The following is a 24518-nucleotide window of genomic DNA, read 5'->3' on the forward strand; positions in this document are numbered from 1 at the left end:
AAATCAGATTTAACATTAAATAAATATTTAAAAACAATTAACTCATATAATAATGTATATATAATATAGTGTTTGTGGTACAATTTAAAACAAGACAAATGGTTTAGTGGTTTAATTTAGGAAGAATAAGAAAAGGGACTTGGGTTTTACTACCATTTTAACAATATTTTTAAATTATAAACGGTTTTGCCACACCACTTGTATACATTAAATTATAATTTAAAAAATTGACAGACCCAAATCATAAATTTTAAAATGAAAGATGATTATTACGGATTAAGAATTATAGAAAAATTAAAATTGTAACTTAGTATATTTTTAATTATAAGAAAATACTTTTTTATTAAAATTTCAAAAAATATACGTATATAAATATCAATTTTACATATAATATAAGTGTATGGTGGCATAGTGGAAGTAACGGTGGTTTGCGAGAGGAAGTACATGAATTCTAATCTAACGTATAAGAACGTATTAAGTGTTTTTTTTTCTCATTTAATATAGAAATGAATTTTTGAAAAATTATTATTGACACTAATATTTTTAATCCCTAGTTATGAATAACTTGTCATGAATAATAAAATGTAAATGATTCGTAAACTCCACTAATATGATGGAACTATCTATTAATATAAAGTAAATAACTATTGTATAATTTTATAATTGATTCTAATACAATAAAATTACATTTTATCACTACTATATCAAATAAAATTTATTATAAGTTAACAAACACATGTACCTCAAATTACTGACACATAATTTGTCGCTGGTTATAGAAAATAAGTGATTATTTTGGTATCAACTACTAACGATATAATATTATGAAAATTTAATCTTTTGTCGCTCTTACTTTATAGATATTCAAAAAAAATTATATATGCTATGATCTTATGATCTTATAGTAAGAAAAACAAATTTATCATAGAGCATTTCATAGTAGTGAAAATTATAGTAGTGATTTTTAATTTGGTCATTATTATAAATAGTATTAGTGATAAAATAAAAATTAATCACAAATAATATATAAATAGTGACAAATTTTATATTCGTGACAAAGTTTTGTCACAAAAAATTATATTTCTTGTAATGAATAATAGAAAATACATTTACATAGAAGGTAAACTAAATATATTTTTTGAAAGACACATAATTACAAATGTTAAATATTAATATTAGTTTCACATACCACCAAAAATCTTTATCAATTCATAATAAAAATTGGTATTTACATTAACTATATTTTTTATATAAAAAAATCTTATTAGTTATAAACATTAATAATAGTAAATAACTATTGAAGAAGAAATTTTGTTTTTCAAAGGGTTATAAATTACTATCCATGATTAGACATGTACACTCAAGATTAGAAGAACAGATGGAGCCTCACAAACAATGGTGAGAAAAAAAATAAAGACAAAATCAATAAATAAATAAAAAAACAAAGAGAGTATTATCAGGAGAACAATGATAGGAAAAGAGAATATTTATTTATATGTCTCAATATTTAAGTTATCAATCATTTATATATAATTTTGTAAATTTGTATCACAAAGGTTAATAAATATAGTCATTAATTATCAAATTAGATAATATAATCAGATAGATATAAAGAGAAGAGTAATAAAGTTATTTGATTGCAAATACAATTATACATGCCTTTTAAAATAGAAATAAAGGATTATAAAATAAAATACTATTAAAAAGAAAAATAAATGATACTCAAACATTTTATTTAAAAAGAGAAAACTATTATTATCTCCATAATTAAAAACTATAAAAAAATATTTTTTTTCAAAAGTAGAAAAATAAACAACACTAAATATCTCTATTTCTACATAAAAATAGTTGTCGAATATACATTATATAAGAAAAATTATAACAAGAAAAAAAAATAGGTGAACCTACAACACATATATCCATCCTGGACTTCTTCCCATTAATTTTGCATGGCGTATTAGAAATTATTAGGTTGTCCCAAACAATCATCCGATTCATAATTTCAATCAATCTATATATAATAATCGTGTACTATTATTTTTTTCCTTAAATTAAAAAACTTAAATATGTGTCACATAATACTAGTCAAAAATATAAATTGACAATCGTTTAACACTATCTAATAATTTCTCCAACTAATTTCAGAACTCATGGAGCTCAAGGAGGGAACATAAGATGAAGAATGAAAAAGGAATGTTCCATAAAAATTGTTAAATTCCTTAAAATAATTTGCAACAAATTATCTCAGCAATTAAATTAAATAAATCAACCTTTAAGTCAACTCCAGCACATGTGATACCCTTTATTGTTATTAGGATAAATATATATAGACACCCAAAATCCTATTCAACACATAATAATTGAGAGAACAATATATATATGATAAGTAATATGATATTATAAAAAGAGACAAATAAACAAAAATGAAAGGTGTTGAAAATAATGACATGTCTAAAAATATCATTGTCATTATTAATCAATGTTGAGATAATCTACCTCTTCATTCAAACATATAAATTTAATCCATGAAAAAGAAAAGAAAAATGGACATACAAGTTTTAATTCCATGATTGTTTCCTTCACTTCCTTTTAAAATCTTATATGTGACCTACGTGAGAATTAACGAATTGAAGATAACAAGTTAGAAAGTAAAGTGTTAAAAGGTAGTACTATATTGGTATAACATTTATCCTTTAATTATATTCATAATTAACAAAGCAGTAATTAGAATGCACATTCATAATAAGTTAATTCATTCATTCAATAACACACAGTCATTTCACAAACACAACACTCAAGGTGGTGTAACACAACACATATAAGAAAAGCTCGTAAAAGGTAGCAGCTTAGAAGGCGAAGAAGCTAGCGATGACAACAATGATAGCAGGCACTCTAAGGGTAGAGGCGATGCTAGTGGTGGTCTCAGCTGGAACAGGCTCCTCAACGGCCACTTCATTGGCAGGAGCGGGCACGGGGGCACCCAATTCAATTTCCTCGCTGCCTGGGGCCGGTGGGGAGGCGGGCTCTTCCTCAACAACAGGGGAAGTTGTCGGAGGAGATGAGGTTGGTGGTGATGCCTTGGGGGATGATGGTGCCGGTGCCTTTGGTGATGATGTTGGTGCTTTTGGTAATGATGATGGTGTTGGTGCTGACTTAGGTGATGCTGATGGGGCTTCATCGGCCAGGGCCACACCAACAATGGCTACCATGAGTAGAGCGGCGATGACAATCACTTGGCGTGCCATTGTGTGTTGGTGGTGGCGGTTTGTGTTTGTGAATTATTGCTAATGGGAGGACAATGTGTTATGTAGTGAAAGGGTTGGAGTTAGGGGTGTATTTATAGGTTTTTGGTTATGAGACATGGTAGGAACTTGTGGTGGAGATGTGAGACAGGTAGAAATTGGAAAATAGTTAGAATTAGGATCAAATTGGTGGCTTGGAAAAGGGGGGTAAGGATTCAATTTAGACCATTTGACTTGAATCTCTAGCTAGGGATTCATTATGACACGAAAAAACCATTGAAGGAGTTCTTTGTAAGTCTATATTGACCTTGTTAAAACAATAAACTTATAAGTTCTAAAACAATTATCTTTGTTTATTTTAGATTTGTACAAAAGTGACAATTTTTAGAAAAGTGACAACACAAAACCAAATGTCCTTATGTAAAATTAGAGTAGCGATAAGATGTTACTAAATACATTGTTTGCTATTTTTTTAAGGTTAAATGCATTGTTTCTATGATTATTGTGTACAATTTGATTATTTCTTTGGCTATGAAGTTGACTACATGACAATTCATAGACTGACTATATAGGATGTTACTATAGTAGAATTTGAAAAAAAAAATTAACACCCGAAAGCTATTTGATGCCTAGAAAGAGTATGTATAAAAAGAGGAAAAAATATATATTGATAATTAATATAATGTGATAAAAGGAGAAAGATAAAGAAAAATAAAAATTGTTGATGTGGTATTTAAAATAAGTGTGTGTTAAAATATTATATCACTCATTAGAATTAGACTTAGGAAAAAAATATAGAATTTTCTCTATACCAGAATTAGACTAGGAATAAAAAAATAGATTTTTTTCTAGACATATCAACCCATTAATAGATTGACTAGATTGAAATTCAATGTTAGACTACCAAATATATATGAAATTGACCCAATGCTACACCAAAATGTGTCGAGTGCACTTTAATCATGAATTTATACCTCATATATCACACCAAATGTGAAACCAACAGACAATCCAATATAGGTTAATTTTTTCATTCTTCCTTTAAAAATTATTAATTTCTAATAACTAATAACTTTTACAAAACATTACCAATTCTATAGATAAAATGAAAATTGATTTTATATCATATGATAATAATAAGAAAGCATAATAAATATTTTTATCACCAAAAAATTTCTATATTTTTACCAAGAATTTATATTTCAAATGATAAAAATTTATATAATTCACAATATATTAATCATTTAAAAAATGAAATGCAATAATTATTGTTAAAGACTTTGTTGAGTAGTGTAATAAATACCTAACACTATATTGTTAAGTGTAGTTTGTATGGATATATTATCTACTTGTCAATTTTCTTAATTATTTTCCAAATCAGGGAGGTAGTAAACAAAATGAAAGAGTTTATATGTAACATTCATAATATTCTATAGAACAAAAATGAACTAAGCATTACAAGAGATGACCAAAAATTGATGCCCACAAATACTTTTGGGTATAATTTGTCGTAGAGAATAAATAACTAAATTGGTATCCGTAGGTAATTTAATTGAAAGTTGTCTATACTCATTTGTAAATGAGGTGGGGACAAGTCTCATACAACCCATATCTATAGGTATTTTTTACTTGCAATGACAATAAAAGATGAAGGAAGTGTGAGATTTTTGTAAGATTGAGTCAAGGAAGAGATACTCGAAGTAGGAACAACAAAGGGAGATATGACAATAGTTGGTTTCACTACTACACAATGCCATTTTACCAAATTGTTTCATCAATTGTTAAACTACTAATGCAAAAAATTGTACAAATACTGACATTGTCCTTATGACCTCTATATTGCCTTTATTTTCTTTTTATGTGTGAATCACCTCATTGTCAAGGTTGCAAGTTTTTTCCTTTGATTTTTCATTTGCAAACCACATGGTTTCCAGCACTGGCACCACGTAGTTGCTACCAACAAACCAAGTACCAACTTTTGTTTTTTGGTTTTGTGATTTCTCACTAATATTGTTAGCTTGTGGTTTCTAGTTTTTATTGATTATGCAATCCATTTTATTTTGTGGTTTCTTGTTTCTCACTTTACACCTCTTCCTTTCTCACTTTATATGTTTCTTCATTTTAGAGGAATATGTTAAAGAATAAATGAACTGCTAAAGTGAAAATGCACTCAACTAGTCATATATTTATGGGAAATGATAGTGACACTCTCTTTCTAAGACTCTCTCCATGATTGGTTAGAATTTATTGAAAATCATCATTTTTGGTAGGTTTTGCTTATTATTTAATGATTGTCTCTCTTGACTTATATTAAATGAGAAGTTAAATCTACCAAAATTGATGATTTTGAATAAATTCCAATCAATCATAGAAAGATTAGCAGAGATAGTGTTGTTAGCATTCCTCTATATTTATATACATTTCAAAATTAATTACATATAAACGCAATTCCCTAAGTACCTAAGATAAACACTATAAATGAATATGAACATTGGATAAATGTTAGCTATTGTGGTGTGGGTATGTCCATTTAAATATCTAGTATCATTCTCATCATGCCACGTGTGTGCATGATTCATACATTTACTATCTTTTGTTTAAGCACCGCATAACATGTTAGTTAAGCGAAATTTCACTCCAAATGTCTCAAACTTAGTTTGGGTGATAAGATAGTAATGTTTGTGTTCCAACGATTGATTTAAAATCCTCATATGAATGATGATAAGAGATGAGAGAACAAAACTTTGGAGATAAAATGCATGGAATATCTCTCTCTCTCTCACTACAACTGCAAACACTTTCCTTTTGAGATCTTTTCTACCACTTACCCCTCCACCAAGTTGTTTCATACCCACTTGTAAAATTAGCTACGGATTTCGTTTTAATCTTTCTAAGTGGAAGCACCACAAAACAGAAGGATGGAGCAATAGGAATAGAACGATGGCGGTGAAAGCAAAGCGTAACAAGTCACTGTATGAAGTTTTGGGTGTGTCTCCATCAACATTCATTGACAAAATAAAAAAGGCCTATCAGAAAATTGCTCTTAAGTATCATCCCGATGTAAATAAAGAGATAATTTGATTTGTTTAAGTCTTGTCAATGTTATTGCTTTCTCATCAGTGTGTGGGTTTCTATGTGTCAATTTTGAAAATGTTAAGGTTAATAAGCAGACCAAACATCAAGAGATTTGACAATTGTTGGTGGATTTATTCTTTTAGAATTAAGTTATCCAAATTTAAGTGCAAAAGTAAATATTTTACCATGTTATCTAGGGACATGAAACATAGAAATTGTTTATGATTTAGGGATTTTTTTTATAATTAAGGGGTTTATCCTTTGTTAGGATGATAATCGTTTCAAGTTGCAACCATATTGTCCCAATTCCTCTTTATTGTATGTTTCACTAATGTTTAGCTTTGGGGGTGGAGGATTCCTCTTTACAAGTTGGATACTTCTCTATGAATAGATTATTTTATTATGTTAGAGCTACGGACAAATATTAAAGGATGGTGGATTTGGGTCAGGAAATAGAAAAAAGTCTATATGGACTTTTCATTGTGTAAGTAGTTTACAAACTGAAAAATCAATTAAAAAAATTAAAAAGTTCTTAGTTATATTCAAATTTGATATTCATTTTTAGTGTCAAACACAACCTAGGAGTAGTGAGTATGAATATTATGTCATGACACATATGCTTAGAATCATCACCTACAATATTGTTGTTTCATGGAAACATGTAATTAATGAACTTCTCAACAAATTAAATTAATTATGGTTTTAGTTTTAGTTAATGAACAAATACTTTATCATTTTTTTTTAAAAAAAAAAATTAGATCTTAGATAATTTGGTTCCAATGCCTTATAAGGATATTGTTAACATTCAACAATGTTGGGCAACTTGTTTTCTTGAACTTGACAATTTTTAGACTTATTTGTTTATAATTTTTTGTATGTTAAGACCATACATGTTAAGATCCAATGAATACTTTTTGTTTTTATATGCTAAGACATATATAAGGTTGTGATAAACTTATTGGTGTTGTTTATATTATGTAAGGGTCAATGAGTAGTACATGTTGTTTAGAATATTTGACTATAATTTGTTTATGATGTATTTGATGCTTTTATTGTTGAGGAAATATATTATAACTTGTTATCAAACCTGTTTGTTTGTGATGTGGTATGTATGTAGTTGTGGTGATTGTTTACAGGGAGAAAATGATAAATACATCATTCTTACTAAAAAAAAAATGGTTGCATCTATTGTGGAAAAGTAAGACAAGTTTCTCATCATACATAAGTAACAGTGACTATTGGATCTAGGTAATTTTTATATATACCATAAACATGCATACATTGGAATAATTTTATTCCTTTTCATTTTTATTTACTATTTTTTCATGTTTTCTTTGTTTGTCCTTTTATATAGTATGTTTTATCATCTTCTTACCATGTCTTCTTTACGACCATCATTGCCAACCACCATTTGCCATAGTCAGAAAGAATTTTCAGAGATTACATTTTTGTTTCTCCTTTTAGATCTCATCGTTGCAATTAATGAGGAAAGGGATGGTGACCTTGACAATGTTACCTCTGATAACCCTTCACAGTTTCAATATAAACAAGTTTCCTTCTCGATGTTTGTTTCTTTTATATATTTTTCTTGCTTTTCATAAAGTCAATCAATTCATCAGGTGCAACATCTAAAAAGTATGTTTTGAAGGTAGGCGATAAGGAACCAATACTTTTAAGATTAGTTAATAATCGATGTAAAAAGTTTGACTTTTGACCCTACAACCAATGTTCAAGACCATTTTTAACCTATGTAAAAGTATTTTCTATGGTAGTTTTTTTCTAAGTGGTTAGTTTCAACATTTATTTTTAAATGTTTGATAACATTATGAGAATCTAATGTCAATGTGCATATTCTTATATTCAAAATATCATTACTTAAATAAAAGTATTTCTATTTCTCAAAATATTGTTATTACGAAAACCTTATCTCATGTTATGAAAATCTTATACCCAAGAAGTTGTTGTTCATAATGTTGTTCTAAAGAAAACATTGTTCAAAATATTGTTTAAGTTTTTCATGCATAAATCTATTTTCATGCTTTTTCTAAAAGCTTTCATACTTGATATAAATGATTGAACTAGTTTAAGACAAATCTTAGCATCACAAATATTATATAGTTCAAATATTCCATTTTACTTATGTTTGCATTTTGATATATGACATTCTGATGCTCATAATGTTTTGATGTAGAAGTCCATATGACAACTAATAGCAAAATGTAAGAAGAGAAAAAAAAGATTTAATACAAATTTTTTACATTGGTCCAACCCAAACCTAAGATTATGTCCAATCCTCACTCTTCTAGTGAGATTTCTACAAATCACAACCACCAACTACTTGGTGGCCAATTACAACCATCAATATTGCATAAATATAGGAAATCATTATATCAATATATACACAATCACATCAAAACAATTCCATGTAATTCACACATCAACCATCAATATTGCATAAATATAACATGTGGCAACCACAATACAACACCAAAATATTAAGAGTATAGGCATTTTATGGATTCTAAATAACATTTTATCAAGAACATGAAGCAAAAGGTTCTTCAAGAACCATCACCCCCAAAATCCATGGCAAAACATCACAATGAAAGAATAAAATCCCAACTCCCCATACCTTAATTTTGGAATGAACAAGGAAGAAAAGGTAACTGAATTTTTTCTTCCTCTCCTTCTCTCCAAGACTAGACGAACTCTTCAAGCTTTTCTCCAACTCCAAAACTCACTAAAAAACCTCACAAAATCAATAACTTTTCTCTACTTGGTACTAGTAGCTGGTGTGAAATGAGCAATGGTTGAGGCTCTATTTGCAGGGGCAGATGAAGGTCCTAGAAGGTGTTGCCTGAAGCTTGGTCTAGGGAAGATGGCAAGGATGGCCAATGGTGATCTTTGCTTGGAGGAAATCTAGCTTACATTTCGTGATGAATGTTTGAAGTGTTAGAAGAGGTTTGAAGTGACTATTGCAGGTAGGAGGAACAATGAATTAGGAAGATAAAGTTTCATAACCTCCCCTTATATCTCTCTCCCATGCAAGTCTCTCCCTCTCTCTTTCTCTAGTTTTTTCTTTTGTTTAATTCATTTTGTATCGAAATGATTGAGTTCAGGGGGAAATCCCATCTTTGTAGGCCCATAGGTGTTTTTTTCTAACTAGTTGGGTCGAAATCCATCAACCGCCCAAGGCCTCTTTTACTGGTTGCACATCCATATTTCGCTAATTGTGTTCCCTCTGAAAGATTTTTTTTTTCTAATCCTGGGCCCAAATTTCTTATTTTATTTTTCTAGGTCCATTTTTTTCTAGTTCCTTACTTATATAATCAAAGTCACGTCTATTTAATTATCATACTAAGTCAACTAATCAAACTCTTGATATTAATTAAATTAAATAAAATTAATTTCAAACATCACACTAAAATAAGTAAGTTAAGCAATTCAATTCAAATAAAAATCCAATCAAATAAAAAATTCAATCAAGGCTCAAAATATTTGATCACATATTATGTCCTATATTTTATTACAAATGAATTGTCAAAAAATTCCTAGACATTAAATCTGACTTGAAGGGCGTATGATTTGACATAATTAAAGGTTTAAATTTGTAAATAAATTTTTAAAAAAAACTAAAATCGAAATTAAAAATCATTAGAGGGAAAAAAAATACAATTTTCCCTATAAAGCGTGGCAACTGAAGTGCATCTGAAATCAAAGACAAAGCTGGGAATGAATGAAGACAATCTCTCTTCCTCCGACTCTTCCACACAGCGCCGCGGCGTAACTGTGGACCAGTGCCAACGCATGATTCATAAGAGTCTCCTTTGTATCTATTCATTCTTCATTCTTCATTCTTCATTATTCTTTATTATTATTCCCAATTCCAATTATACCATCACATCTCACTACCCTCTATTCTTAAACTCCAATTTCTTCATTCTTTTTCTTAAAAATTATTTTTTATTACTTTTGGGTTCGTTTGATTTGATTTGATCATTCATCGACATGACTCAGCTCCGCAGGTGAAGTTCCTGAGGGAACATTTGGAGAAAGCTGGGTGTCTCGTTGGAGATAATTTCATAAAAGCTGTTAAGTGTGACAACATTGCAATAGCTGGTGGTTATACTCAGGGTGAAGGGGTACTTCTTTCTTTCTCTCTCTCTCTCTCTCATGATTTTGTTTGGCCTTCTACATATATTTATACATGCAATTAACATTATGTTTATTTTATTTACTTATTTTTTCGGGTGTGGTGGCTTCAAAATCTGAGTATGTTAACTCACACTATATGAAGCTAAGCTATCAATTATGAATTTAATTGCTACGCACTGTCGGTGTAATTTTTTTTTCTTGCATTGTTGATCAATAAGAAATTATTGTTAATATGACTTTTAAGGTAGTTATTTGTAATCGTCAGCACTGAAGCAGACTTATCATATATGATGGTTTGTAATTGGATGATAATGTGGAACTGTTTTAAATTGTTAGTGTATAAACTATTTACTCATCAATTATAGTGTTGGATGATATAATTTTAGAGTTAACTTTGATACACTGATAGTGGAAAGAGTTTTACAGTGCCATCGAATTAGAAATCACGCTACATATGACTTTTAAAAGTAATTTTACTATGTGATACTCTATGATTGAATGTTAGTGTAAAAACTTTTATACTTTACACTGTGAGTGCATTCCAATTAAATTCTATAATATCATGTTGGCTGGTGGTAGTATGAGCTTTAAAATTACTAACGTGATATCATATTTCTACTTCATTGGCGTGGCTTTGTCTCAGATAGTTGTGTGCTGCAACGAGATGGAATCTCAAGATGATGTTGACCAGCTGTTAAAGCATGAGCTAATTCATGTATTTGATGACTGTCGTGCTGGAAACTTGGATTGGACAAAATGTGCTCACCATGCTTGTAGCGAGGTTCCTATCTGACAATGTGCCCTTTGCCATATTGACTTTGATAGAGTTTCTCTGATTAATTTTTCTCAATGATTATGTGAAACAGATAAGAGCTGGTCATCTAAGTGGTGATTGCCATTTCAAACGGGAACTTCTTAAATTAGCTTCTCTGAAAATTCGAGGGCATGAACAAGTATGTTGATTCTTTCCTTTCTCCATTTATACAAGCTATTACTTTAGTTGAATATTTTCACAGATATATTGTAGCAGCTTTTATTTGTTATTTTTTTTTTATCTAGGGATCGACTGCAACTAGGAAAACGTATTCAAAAGAGTCCTTAGTCTCAAGTCTTATAATTATTGTTTGAGACATGAATTAGTAATTTTAACATCTTTCACAAAAGAATAAATTCATAAAGTTGAAGAGAACATTATTTCAAAAGGGCCGTTAGGATAAGTATATAATGGCAACCCCGTTAAAAAGACCATCTAACTTGTGCCAAAGGCCTAGTTTTATTCCAAATCAACTGCTGATCCATTGAAATCTCCTTTAAGATATACATGAGTTAGCTCCAGCTGAATGGACCTAAGTGTAGCATAGATTGCACATATGCTTTGCTTCTTTACATCCACCGAAATGCCAAATAAAATAACGAATTCGGCAAAGAAACATCAGCAGAACAATACTGAGTTTAAGCTTGCACCACACATAGCACATATAAAGGGAAATAGGCTTATGTGGCCTACAGTCCTGCAACATGTCAGTAGTATTAATTCTATTAAGCATTTTAGTCTAGTGTTACTGAATAGCAACAATTGTGGTGCAATCACACTATTGTCTTGTGAATTCCAGCAAATCTGCCATCTCAAAGTTGTCACATTGCATCTTCCACAAAAAGGGCCATCCATCCCTCATGGTTCTTACACCACACATATGTTTATATATTCGTATTCTCTCCTTAACGAATGATGTTCTTGACATTGGTGAAAATAAACCAGAGAAGGAAACTTGTGGAAATACATGCATCTTGCCCTGCTAATTACCATATAACGAATTGACAATTTTCTTATTTTTCCGAGGTCATTATGTGTTGCTGAATCTTCATCAAGTTTTATTCTTTATTTTTACTATGTCTGAATCTCTAAATCTCTTTCTCCTTAAATATAAAACCTTTTATGACCTTTCACTTAACAGCTGAAGCCTCTGAAAAAGTTGGTTCTTTACATGGTTTCAGAGCCTCAATGTCCATGTGGTCATGAATTTGATCCTTAACATCTCATTCCTATTCTAAATTATTGTTGAATTTCACAACGTATACTGACCTATCCATGATTCATGCTTCAAGACCAAAGGGCTCTTGCATGAGGGGTAGTGTTAAATATAAAACTATTCTTGAGTTTTCATCTAATAGCTTAAGCTTTTAGAAGAGTTGTTGAGGCTATAGGGATTCAGGTAGAAGTGAAGGCTGGTGTGCACCACAACCATGAAGAGATTGGCATTGATGGAGTAACAGACAGCAGCCACATTGCTGGGTGAAAGGTGGATATTATCATCGTAATTCCTGAATAGTCAGCCAAGTCAAACAATGCAGACTACCAAAATGGTGGCCAGATGTTCCTTCACTTATTAGAAAACCAAATGACAGCGTGACAGGCCATGGTAGCTCATGGATGCTCTGGTGGCAACATGACTGGGTGGGTTTTGACAACCAGAAGCTGTTGAAGATTATAGTATGGTCAGCTGGTGGAGTTGATGCATAGACTTCTACAGCAGCAGTGGTGTGGAGGACATAAGAAAATGGAATGTGTCCTTATGAGAGCACGTGAGAGGTTGGTTTGACTTGAAAGCTCACAAGAGAAGTGGGTGTCAGCAGATGGTGGCAAGAAAACAATGTGATACGAATTGAGTAACAAGCACAGTGTTTAGTCTAAGAAAATAAGATAAAAGGGAAGAAAGTGCACAGAAATGATGAGAGCAAGGCTCCCCCATAGTCAGAGGTGATTCTCTGAACTTCCAATTCTCATTCCAAAATATCCATATCCCTTACACAATCCTCAATCCCCAATATAACAAAAAGATTCCCACTCTCTCTCTCCTCTAACTAACTTCCACTACTCTAAAAGGGCCTCAGACCTCTTTAAAGGGCTTGTCCCACCTAGAGGTAGAATTCCTATCACAATGACTACATGTTGGAAGGGCAACATGGTATAACTTAGAATTGGCACATTTGGGTGTATGGGCAACTGCAGGAATAGTGGCTGCCGTGTTAGAAAAGCCCAATGACAAAGATGAAACAAAAAGGGAGTTGGAAGGATAAAAGAATAAGAGAAGGCTAATCAAAAGGATAAAAGTGGAGCCCCTCATTTTAGAGAACTTGACAGCTGAATAGTGAAAAGATAGGTCACAGAAAAGGGGTACCACTTCAATGTCTTTTTTGAAATTATGGTGATTTAGGTAGAGAACGAGGAAAAGAGAGAAGAAAAACTTGAATAATATGCTAGTGTGTATATTGACATGTTACAGAACATTTATCATTAACCCTGTCCCTTATGTATAATTTTTCAAATACTCTAAACATATTTGTTAGGATAAATAGAAGCATGGCTTCTCTTATCCTGATGATTTTCATTTTATGTGCATATCAAATGATGGGAAAACCACTTGCTTGGTTCAAATTGGATCTTCTAGGATGGAATTCGCGCACCAAAAATAACCTAGAACGAGTTTTAAATTTCGATCGTATCTCGGTCTATAGAACTCAGATTTGAGTGATTCCAAAATGAGGAAAAAGATGACGCCCTAAACTTCAATTTAGGGTCAAGAAATACTAAAAACAGATTCGTAAAAACATGCAGAACGAACCTGAGAAAAATTGGACTGAAGGCACGATTTGGAGAACACAGAAATGCAGACACGAACAGAAAACGTGAAAGATAGAAAATCAAATAGGTGCCACAAACAACGAGATTTGATAAGCCTAGAGGATCGCCACAAGAATTGAGTGAATTCCTGATAAGATCAGTTGGTTCAAGGAAGAATCCTAGCAGAGACAATTCTCACACTTTTTCATTCAGTTCCAAAAGATTTATACAAATTAGTTCTCAACAAAATAAGAGAAATGTAAAATCCCAACATTACAAGCATAGCTAATATGTCTTAGTGGTTAAAGCGAGGCATAGTTTCGTTTGAGGTCAAGGGCTCAATATCGGCTGCAAGCACTTTATTATTATTATTATTATTATTATTTTTAACTAAATGACTAATTCTGTAATTGGGCCTTCATCCCAAGCAATCAACACATAGCAACTCTCCCTTGTGGGCCTCCAAGTGTTGGGTCTCTCCCTGCATTTGAACTACCCTCAGAATAGTCACCATATGTTTCAAAGCTTCTTGGGCCTTTTTAGCTCTTGCTCTTGTCATGGGTCCTCCTATGCCTTGTATTGGGTCTTGGGCTTCCATCTGGTCATGGGCTTGGGCTTTGATGCCCACATAATTCCCTCCTTCTTGAGAAACATTTGCCCTCAAATCTCTGAAGTCATCACCTGCATCAAAAAGAGTGAGATCAGCCACATTAAAAGTAGCACTTACCCCATATTTTCCTAGCAAATCAATTTTGTATGCATTATCTCTGAAGTCCCAAATTGAGAAGAAAATGGAAGGGTATGCAAACAAAGGAAGAAAAAAGGTAACATTTGAACCAGGTGATTGGGTTTGGGTACATTTTAGGAAAGTGCGGTTTCCTTCCCAAAGGAAGTCCAAGCTCATGCCAAGAAGAGATGGTCAATTTCAAGTACTGGCCAAGATCTATGATAACGCCTACAAAATTGATTTGCTAGGAGAATATGGGGTAAGTGCTACTTTTAATGTGGTTGATCTCACTCTTTTCGATGCAGGTGATGACTTCGTAGATTTGAGGACAAATACTTTACAAGAAGGAGGGAATGATATGGGCATCCAAGCCCATGACAACCACCAGACCCAGGCCCATGACCAGATGGAAGCCCAAGACCCAATACAAGACATAGGAGGACCTATGACAAGAGCTAAAAAGGCCCAAGAAACTTTGAAACATATGGTGACTATTCTAGGGGCAGTTCAAATGCAGGGAGAGGCCCACAAGGGAGAGTTACTAGTCTTATGTGTTGATTGCTTGGGATGAAGGCCCAATTACAGACTTAGTCATTTAATTTAAAACAAAAACAATAATAATAAAGTGCTTGCAGCCGGTTTTAAGCCCTTGACCTCAAACGAAACTATGCCTCGCTTTAGCTACTAAGACATATTAGCTATGCTTGTAATGTTGGGATTTTACATTTCTCTTATTTTTGTTGAGAACTAATTTGTATAAATCTTTTGGAACTGAATGAAAATGCAGAATGTCGTGTGAGAATTGTCTCTGCTAGGGTTCTTCCTTGAACCAACTGATCTTATCAGGAATTCATTCAATTCTTGTGGCGATCCTCTAGGCTTATCAAACCTCGTTGTTTGTGGTGCCTATTTGATTTTCTATCTTACACATTTTATGTTCGTGTCGGCATTTCTGTGCTCTCCAAATTGTGCCTTCAGCCCGATTTTTCTCAGGTTCGTTCTGCACGTTTTTACGAATCTGTTTTTAGTGTTTCTTGACCCTAAATTACAGTTCAAAGCGTCATCTTTCTCCTCGTTTTGGAATCACTCAAATCCGAATTCTGTAGATCAAGATTTAAAACTCGTTCTGGGTTATTTTGGTGCGTGAATTCCTTCCTAGAAGATCCAATTTGAACCAAACATGTGGTTTTCCCATTATTTGGTAGTTGAGTGACTGACTAGTGGAACTTTTTCTTACACCTACCTTTTCTATGAAGATTTTATGTGGACATTACTGCAAATCATTTGATGTTGCCTGATAGTATAACAAGCTGGTTGTATGAGAGATCTTTTATTGAAAGACAATGGTGGCCATTGGTCTGTAAATTATGACGAAGAATGGTTATGTTTCTCAAATTAGAAACCGATTAGGAAACTAGAAAAATTCTATTGAAATTAATATTGAGTGGAAGCATAACATAAATTGCTAGACGACTGTAGGGCTTTTAGCTAATAATTTTACCTTATTTATCAGAAAAATAAAGAAAGAATAAACCAGCACTAGGCTCTCTTTTCCTCTCATTGATTAGATATTTTATCGTTGCAAGATTGACTTTTGATGACAAAAATGAAATGTGTAAAGGGTAGTTGAAGTCTGTTCCATTTTATTTTCCTCAAACTGCATTGCTTGCTTCTCTATATTCATGGTGTGAAATTTAATTTTATCATTGTTCTAGGTCTTGTTTGGGAAAACTTCTCTAGAAGCTCTTCTAGGAAAGAAAATAAGAAAAAAAATGATATAAGTTTCTCCATAAATTAAAGTTTTGTCTTTTTTTATGCTCCATAAGCTAAAGTTAACTTATGCATATATATACTAAAAAAAATATTAACTCATGCTTAAGTTAGAAATCAAATTTTAGAGAAACTAATATGAGAGAACTTCAACTTAACTTATGCATATGCTAATTTTATTTTATGGAGAAATTCATTTCATTTTTTCTTTTTTATTTTTTTCTCCTAAAACTATAAAAGTAGGGTTGGAGAAGTTTATCTAAACAGGTCCCTAATATATTTTAACAGCTTAGACTCTGTTTCTGGTACTTGTTAAATACTGAACTATTGTAATGCAACTTGCAGGAATGCATCAGAAGAAGAGTTATGAAATCATTGTCTGCAAATCCTTATTGCTCTGGTGTGGCAAAGGCTTCTATGGAATCTGTATGGGATGTTTGTTACAATGATACAAAGCCTTATGACAGAGCTCCTTAACAAAACAATTGCCTGGTTGTTACTGCATTTAATATACCAGCAATGTGTTCCATTTTGGGCTTGGAACTTTTTAAGGTGATCAATATTGTGATTCAAATTTTCAAATTGAAGAAAGGTTAGTTCATTATTATTATTTTTTGGCTGATTTAGCCAGGCAACTCAATTTGAGAGGGTTGCACCGGTTTATATGTACGAAATTAATTAGAATGTACATCTAATTATGGATTGTCATATATAGATTGTCGTTTTATTTTAATAATTATTTTAAAAGTCATTAAGGTGAATTCATATTAATTGATGATATAAAAGTATTTTACATGGACTAAAGTTAAACTCTGTAGTGATGACTAAAGTTATATAAATCTTAGAATGTGATAAATTTAATGTTCTTTCCTATCAACGAGTTAATCAAGTGTACAAGTCTTGTAGAAAATGAGTATCGAGTATGAAAATAGGTGCTCAGATATTCAACTTACGAATGAATACATGAGAAATAAAGGGGAGCATGTTCACCCATTTCTTCCGAGGGAAATGTTATCTGTTGGTACAGTGATAATTATATACCTGTCACATTGTTTGTATTTTATTGTCTTTAAAAACTTATACGTACCCTTTTGCTCCTTAGATTGGGGAAGCGAATGAATCAAAAATAGTTTTTGAAAAGTTTTAAATGGAAGCATTTGTTATCAACATGTCTTTGTCCAAGTGAAACATGTTTTCTGTTCTCTAATAAATATTCAATTTTTTCAAAAATAGTTTTTGAAAAGTTTTAAATGGAAGCATTTGTTATCAACATATCTTTGTCCAAGTGAAACATGTTTTCTCTTCTCTAATAAATATTTAATTTTTGAGTTTGATTCTTAATAATTTTTTGTTTTGTGTTGAATTTTCTTTTCAGTTCATAATTTTCTTTTTAGTTTTTGATATTTTGTTTTGTTTATTGATAAATTAATGAATTTTGTATTTATTTTTTGACAAATTAATGATTTTTATTTTAGTTTCTATTAAACAAAAAATTTGTCCATTATTAGGAATTAAAAAAATATTAAAGATAAAAAATAAATATAAAAATTGAATATTTATTAAGAATAAAAAATATATTTAAACTATTGTTATATCTTTAACCCAATCAGCAGCTTGTTTGTGTTTCTTAGCCTAGGCCTAAATTTTCTTCCCTTCCACCATAAGTAACCAGGGGACTCTATACAATTACAAGGCCATGGATCAAGTGGTCAAATCAACATTGCTTTATTCCTTTTCAAAGGTTGATGTTTCGTTGCACTATAAAGAAACAGAGAGAGGCTAACATGTCACGCACACAAATCAATACTGTCTTCATTTCACATATCAGCGTGTGCCACATTAACCTATGAGTCTATGACCCCTACTCTTTGTTCTCTACCTTTGTTGAATATAAATACTAGCATGTCGTGTTCAACAATATCAACATGGTAGCTAGTGTTGAAGGAGTAAATAAAGTGAAAGAATATGAATAAACTGGCTTAACATGAAGGTGGTGGTGGGGTTTCTTAGAGTGATTCTTTGCTTAATCTTGCTCAGTCAGTATCAAACATTTTCTGTTAGACAGCTCCACCATTCAGGTATATATTTAGGATAAAACTTAGATGCACTACCTCAGCCCTTAAGTATTATTGTTTTCTGCCGTTCTCTAATCAAAATTGAAGTTTTACCTTACTAATCCATGAAATCTTTTAATGCAAATTTTATTATGCAGAATACCAAAGTAAAACTCTAATTCTGATTGGAGAATGGTAGAAACTATACCTAAAGTACTTGATTTAAGTTTCCTCCATATATTTGCTCGCAAAAACATTCTTATATTTTTTGTGTCATTCAGCAAAAACATTTGAGTGGCTTGCAGGTTCAAAAGGACTGCATGAGCATGATCAGCAGCAACACATGAAAGGGAAAAACCATGTTCCTGGATGGTGGCATGTGGATTATTCTCTGCCTCACAGACGAAGGCCTGTGCATAATAAGTTGGAGCCCTAATAATGATGTTTATGTTTTTTTCAGCCTAAAATGTTGTAGGAGATGTAATTAGTGTCTATTTTATATATATGCAGCTGTAATGTTATCTACCTAAACAATAACTCTAATTTAGATGCCTCTTGACATCATGAATTCATGTATGTGTCACCATCTAGGTTTTGGTAGTGCCTCTACATATATCATTAGTAGGCATAGCCTAACTAGCCTCACTATTGCAAGAATGTATCTTGCAAGATATTATAGCAAGTTTCTGGCCTTTATGTCTAGTTTTAAAATATGGAAAGCCTATCATTATTGCATTTGAATTTTAAAACGATAGGAGTCATTTATATCATATTAGGAGTTATAAGATTGATTTAATATTAAAAGAAGAATGGAGGAAGAAGAAATGATGAGTTCAAATTTCCTAATCAGAAATTTAATAACTAATATTTATGATAAAAAAATTACATAACGATCACAATTTCATTTATTGCTCATTACAAAAAAATTGTGCATTATCCATGATATTGTGTTCATAATTGTTTTATAATGATTGCATTGATATTAAACTTATGACTTCATGCATGTTATCTCAATACTAGCTATTTGACCGATTTCAGTAAATGTTGATTTTACGGTAGCTATAAGTTTATTTCTATGCATGTGCTATTGTTTACACTATCTATTATTAATTATTAAATACTTCTTCCGTTTCAAAATAATTATCATCTTAAATTTGACTAAAAAAAAGTTAATAAATAGATAAAAAAGTAAAGCTTTTACAAAATAACCTTATATTATCAGTAATTCATTTATAATTTTTTTTATTCATCATTAGTATAATAAGGAATATAAATAAAAAAGTAATTAAATTATATATAAAAAACTAAAATGATAATTATTTTAAGATTTTTGTACATACCAATTATTATGAAACGAATGAATTATGAAACGAATGAAGCATTTTTTTTATCCATATGAATTGACACAATATATTATACAATAATTTGAACAACGAAGTGTGGAAAAAGAAAGCATGAAAAAAATATGAGATGTATTATATAGAAGTTGTGACATAATGATTTTTAAAATAATTATTACAAAAATTAATAAATATATAATTTTTAAAATATGTGTGTATGTTGTGCGTGCTTGTGTGAGTAGTAATCAAGTTACTCAACAGAGTAATTTTTTATAGTTATTTTTCATTCTTATTATTAATGATTAAAATTAATTATTCATTAAAATCATTATATTTTTTAAAAAATAATTATAAAAAAAATAAATTTGAATAATTACTCTTAGAATCTCTTTGTATAAAATGATGATGCTGATATCACAATCATTTATATTTTACTCTGAACTTTATGGGTATTTTAAAAGGATAGTCAAAGTCTATTTTGACCAACATGTGCTGAAAGAAGAAATCCTCCAACATGGTTACTTTTAGAGTGTTCATCCCACTAACTCATTCTAGTATGAATTTAAGTTGGATTTGTATTTAAAAAAATTAGATTTGATGTGTTTCAAATATGAATTTGAGCCATACGCTCTATAAAAAATTATATTAACAACAAGATTTATTAACTTAATTAGTAATATTTTACATATTATGATATTATATGAATTTAATTTAAGTTTATTCACTGTGTAAATTTTTTTACATGGTAATTAATGATTAATAAATTTATATTTTTATAATAATAATTTAAAAATCATTTTTATGATATTTTTATTGATTAATAATATAAAATGTTTGTATTTTCAATACATGAGGATTAAACTTATACTGTATTTATACTGATATTATTTTTAAGAATTTAGCTTATATATACAATTGGTGTAAAATAATCTGACACAAATATCTAATAAGATTTAACAATTGTATCACATAACCTTATTCATTAATACGATGTGGATAAATCATATTTTTATGGGATGTCTATGTAAAAATATTTTAGACTAATAATGTTTACAAACCAAATATTTTTTATAAATACATATTGTGAAATATTTCCTAATTATATTTTTGTACTTCTTTAATTATATGATTTAGCCATATAAATGTTAAGATTGATATATTATATTTACAAATCAAGTTAACTTGATCTCAACTCATATATTATTCATATATTATCTAGAGTTTTGATTAAGTCGACCTTATACTGAAATAAACAATGTTATAAAAAAAATTAAAAAAGGTAAAAAAATAAAAATTTGATTTTCGTATACCATTTAATAAAGTATTTTATACTTTGAAGTAAACAAAAATTAATAATCTTACTGTGCACTACAATTTAATAATATACAATTTTTTTTTTAGTTTCTAGTACATTTTAATTGAATTAAAAAATGAAATAAACCATTTCTAAGCGGCTTGCATGGACACTTGGAATTACCTCTATAATTTGAGACTGTTTTGTACAATAATAACGCATAGACCAAAAGCAACAAGCCAACAACAGTAACAAAAAGTACCAGAGAAAGACCAAAAGCAACGATAAATTATTAAGAAAATGTAGAAAAATATCTTGTTCAAAGAGGAAAGGTAAAAATGTCTTCCCCCAAAAATGCTATCTGTATCCTAATAAAGGATGCACATGCAATGCAATCAACAGTGATTTGTGGTTTTCACAATGTTCCAATAGGCACCAGGCATGTTTATTGTTCAGTCACTTTCCTCTTATTAAATTAGGTAAAATAGTAAAATTCATCCAAGTGTGAGAAGTTAATAAATTTATCTCTATAAGTTAAAAATTTAAATTTGATTTCTAAATATATAAAAAATATAATAAATTAATTCTCTAGATAATTTAATTATAAATATTTTTTAACTTTGTAATTTAATATTAAATTAATCTTTGAAGATTACAATTTAATAATAAAATAATCTCATAAATTTAATAACATAATTTATTTATTATATTTTTAAAAATTTAAAAATTAAATTTATATTTTTTATCTTTTAAAATTAATTTATCACCCCAATATATTTTCATGAACGAATTTAATTATTTATCTTATTAAATTTCCTCTTTTTTCCTAACATTACCGTGTCAATTTCAGGTGGTTACAAGTCATTTAACATTCTTCCCTTGTGTCAGACTCACCTTTGTGCATAGTACCACGTATCGAGAAAAGTATATTTGGGTATCTAGTCATGTGCATCACTAATTAATACTAAATTTGTATTCATCCATACAATAATATATATAAATGCCTATTCATTCATACAATAATGTATATGTGCATCACTAATTAATACTGTAAATGTGTATTCATTCATACAATGATATATATATTTTTGGAGCTCAGGAGGTTATAGAATAATTAGGCTTTTAGATGTTTTTCGCGGATTATATTATATGGACATTGGAGATTGGACACGTCGAGTTTCGTTGTGTTCATCATGTACCCTGTCCTGGATACAGTGTAACATTTTAATTAATTTCATAAGATATTTTAAATTTTTATTATAATATAATGTTTTGAAATTCATATTTCAAATCTATTCAACCTTAGTTTTATGTATGTATACGTTGATTGTTGGTGATTTGGTGGACCGTTGGCTTAAATATTTTTTTATTTTTATTTTTATGATTTAAATATGTTTTTTATATTTATAAAATACAACCTTTTCAGATTATTATATTTTTTTTTTTACTTTTGATACCTATAATATTTTTATGATTTGTTTTCATATTTATTATTAGTCTTTCATCTCCCTTTCTTTCCTTTCAACAATGATAAAATCCTTTATTATACTTCACCCTTGGTGTCGCACCCCTCCATCCCCATCATTAGAGGTATTTGCCATGCGATTTTAACTTAAAATTAGTTCAAATCAAATAAAAGAATTATGTACAATATGATTTGGTTTAGTTTAAATTATTTATGAAATCGGAACTAAATCAAATCAATATTTTGTAATTTGATTTAGTTATGCCAGTGAGTATTAAAAAAAATACTAAATAAAATTATTATAATTAAACAAAACTTGAATAATATCTAGTCCAATTTGAAATGAGAGAGTAGAGATCGAGTGTTAAACGTCGTTTACACATAAGCTTAAACTTAAACTACATGTAGTATGCATGAGTCTTGAGTCCTATAATAATTAAACTTAAACTAACAAGTGCAGTTCGATTTGGTTTGGTTCAATTTTTGCATGTTAAACCAAAAATTGAATCAACCCGCTCGGTTGGGAAAACAAAAACCAAACTAAATCAATGCTCTTCGATTTTTTTTGTAGTTTGTGGTTTTTTGGTTGGTTTTCGGTTTACACTCAATTTTTCAGTTTTTCAACCCCTGCCCACCATTACCCCTCTCCTTTCTCAACATTATTGCAACAAAAAATTTGGCATTCACCCCATCGTCTCAGATTTCTGCTTCAAACTTTGAGATATGCACATCTAAATTCTAGTTCTAGCTTGGAAGAGATTGCAATGCTAGGTGGAGAGTGACACATCGACAGAAAGAATGCACTATGAGTGAAATCTGAAAGCGATAGTGAAGAGCAAATTGACGGGATTCTCGAAGCGACAGTGAAAAAAAACCAGACACGCTTGCCATTGTGACACCACCCTTCACCACCGACGGAGAACTAAAATGCCCCCCCCATAGAACCAGATTTGTGCCCTTTTGGTACCCAACGTGAAAGTGTGAACCCTTACCAGTTTTCCCCCACCACCATTCCGTTAAACCACCGCCACGGGTTTTGGATCGCGACACCACCATTCACCATCGTCATTTTTGGTTTTGCATATTTGTATTTTGTGGATCTAAGTTTTTGTAGATTTGGATTGAAGATAGATGAACGAGTTGTTTTATGTCATGTTTTCCCTTTCCTTAATTCGAGCTTGTGATGATTTGATCTCCTTTTTGGGTTGCACGCTATGGCTTTTGGTTGTTGAATTGGTTGTTTTGTGATGTTGATTTTCCTTGATTTTAGATCTCTTTTGGTTTGAATTTGGGTTTCATTATGGAAATTTTGGTGTTTGTTGTGTATTGTTTGGAAATGCTCATTTGGTTAGAATTTAAAAATGTAAAAACATTTTCGATGGTGTGTGGAAAAGGGGAAACATTTTCCAATGGTTAAAAAAAAAACTTAATGATGTAAAAAATTGGAGGACGACAACTCAACCAAATCAAAACGATGTAACATCAATAACTTGACACTTTATCTGTCATGTCATCACTTAACGGATTAAGTTTGTGTTTGGTTTGGCGTTGAAGAATTGATTTTGGGTCTAGAATTGATTTTAGATACATTTTCACATGTTTAATTTCGCATTGAAGAAGAATTCAAAATTATTTTTGGATCAAGAATTGATTATGGGTTGAAGCAACTTTGAGTAGTTTATACGTTAGAATCAAAATTTTATATCGAATTTTACTCCTAACTTAATTTTATAAAAAAAATATCTAAACATAAACAATATCACTTCAAAATTAA

General features: G+C 30.4%; 2 protein-coding genes and 1 long non-coding RNA gene across 3 annotated transcripts; 2 read left to right on the forward strand and 1 right to left on the reverse strand.

The window, feature by feature from the left end:
• Nucleotides 1–2846: 2846 nt before the first annotated feature.
• LOC114391119 (classical arabinogalactan protein 6-like) lies at nt 2847–3245 on the reverse strand. The gene has a single exon (XM_028352110.1). It carries the CDS (start codon nt 3243–3245, stop codon nt 2847–2849), a length of 399 nt encoding a protein of 132 aa, XP_028207911.1.
• Nucleotides 3246–10020: 6775 nt separating this feature from the next.
• Nucleotides 10021–17348, forward strand: LOC114389511 (mitochondrial inner membrane protease ATP23-like). Its single transcript, XM_028350197.1, has 5 exons — nt 10021–10146; nt 10335–10459; nt 11116–11253; nt 11339–11425; nt 16937–17348. The coding sequence occupies exons 1-5, from the start codon at nt 10050–10052 to the stop codon at nt 17066–17068; spliced, it is 579 nt and encodes a 192-aa protein (XP_028205998.1). The 5' UTR covers nt 10021–10049; the 3' UTR covers nt 17069–17348.
• An 826-nt stretch (nt 17349–18174) lies between these two features.
• LOC114389043 lies at nt 18175–19213 on the forward strand. The gene is made up of 2 exons (XR_003661689.1): nt 18175–18669; nt 18951–19213. It is a non-coding gene; the product is annotated as an uncharacterized LOC114389043 (long non-coding RNA).
• Nucleotides 19214–24518: the final 5305 nt, after the last annotated feature.

Source organism: Glycine soja, chromosome 16, assembly GCF_004193775.1.
Source record: "Glycine soja cultivar W05 chromosome 16, ASM419377v2, whole genome shotgun sequence".
Taxonomy (NCBI): Eukaryota; Viridiplantae; Streptophyta; class Magnoliopsida; order Fabales; family Fabaceae; genus Glycine; species Glycine soja.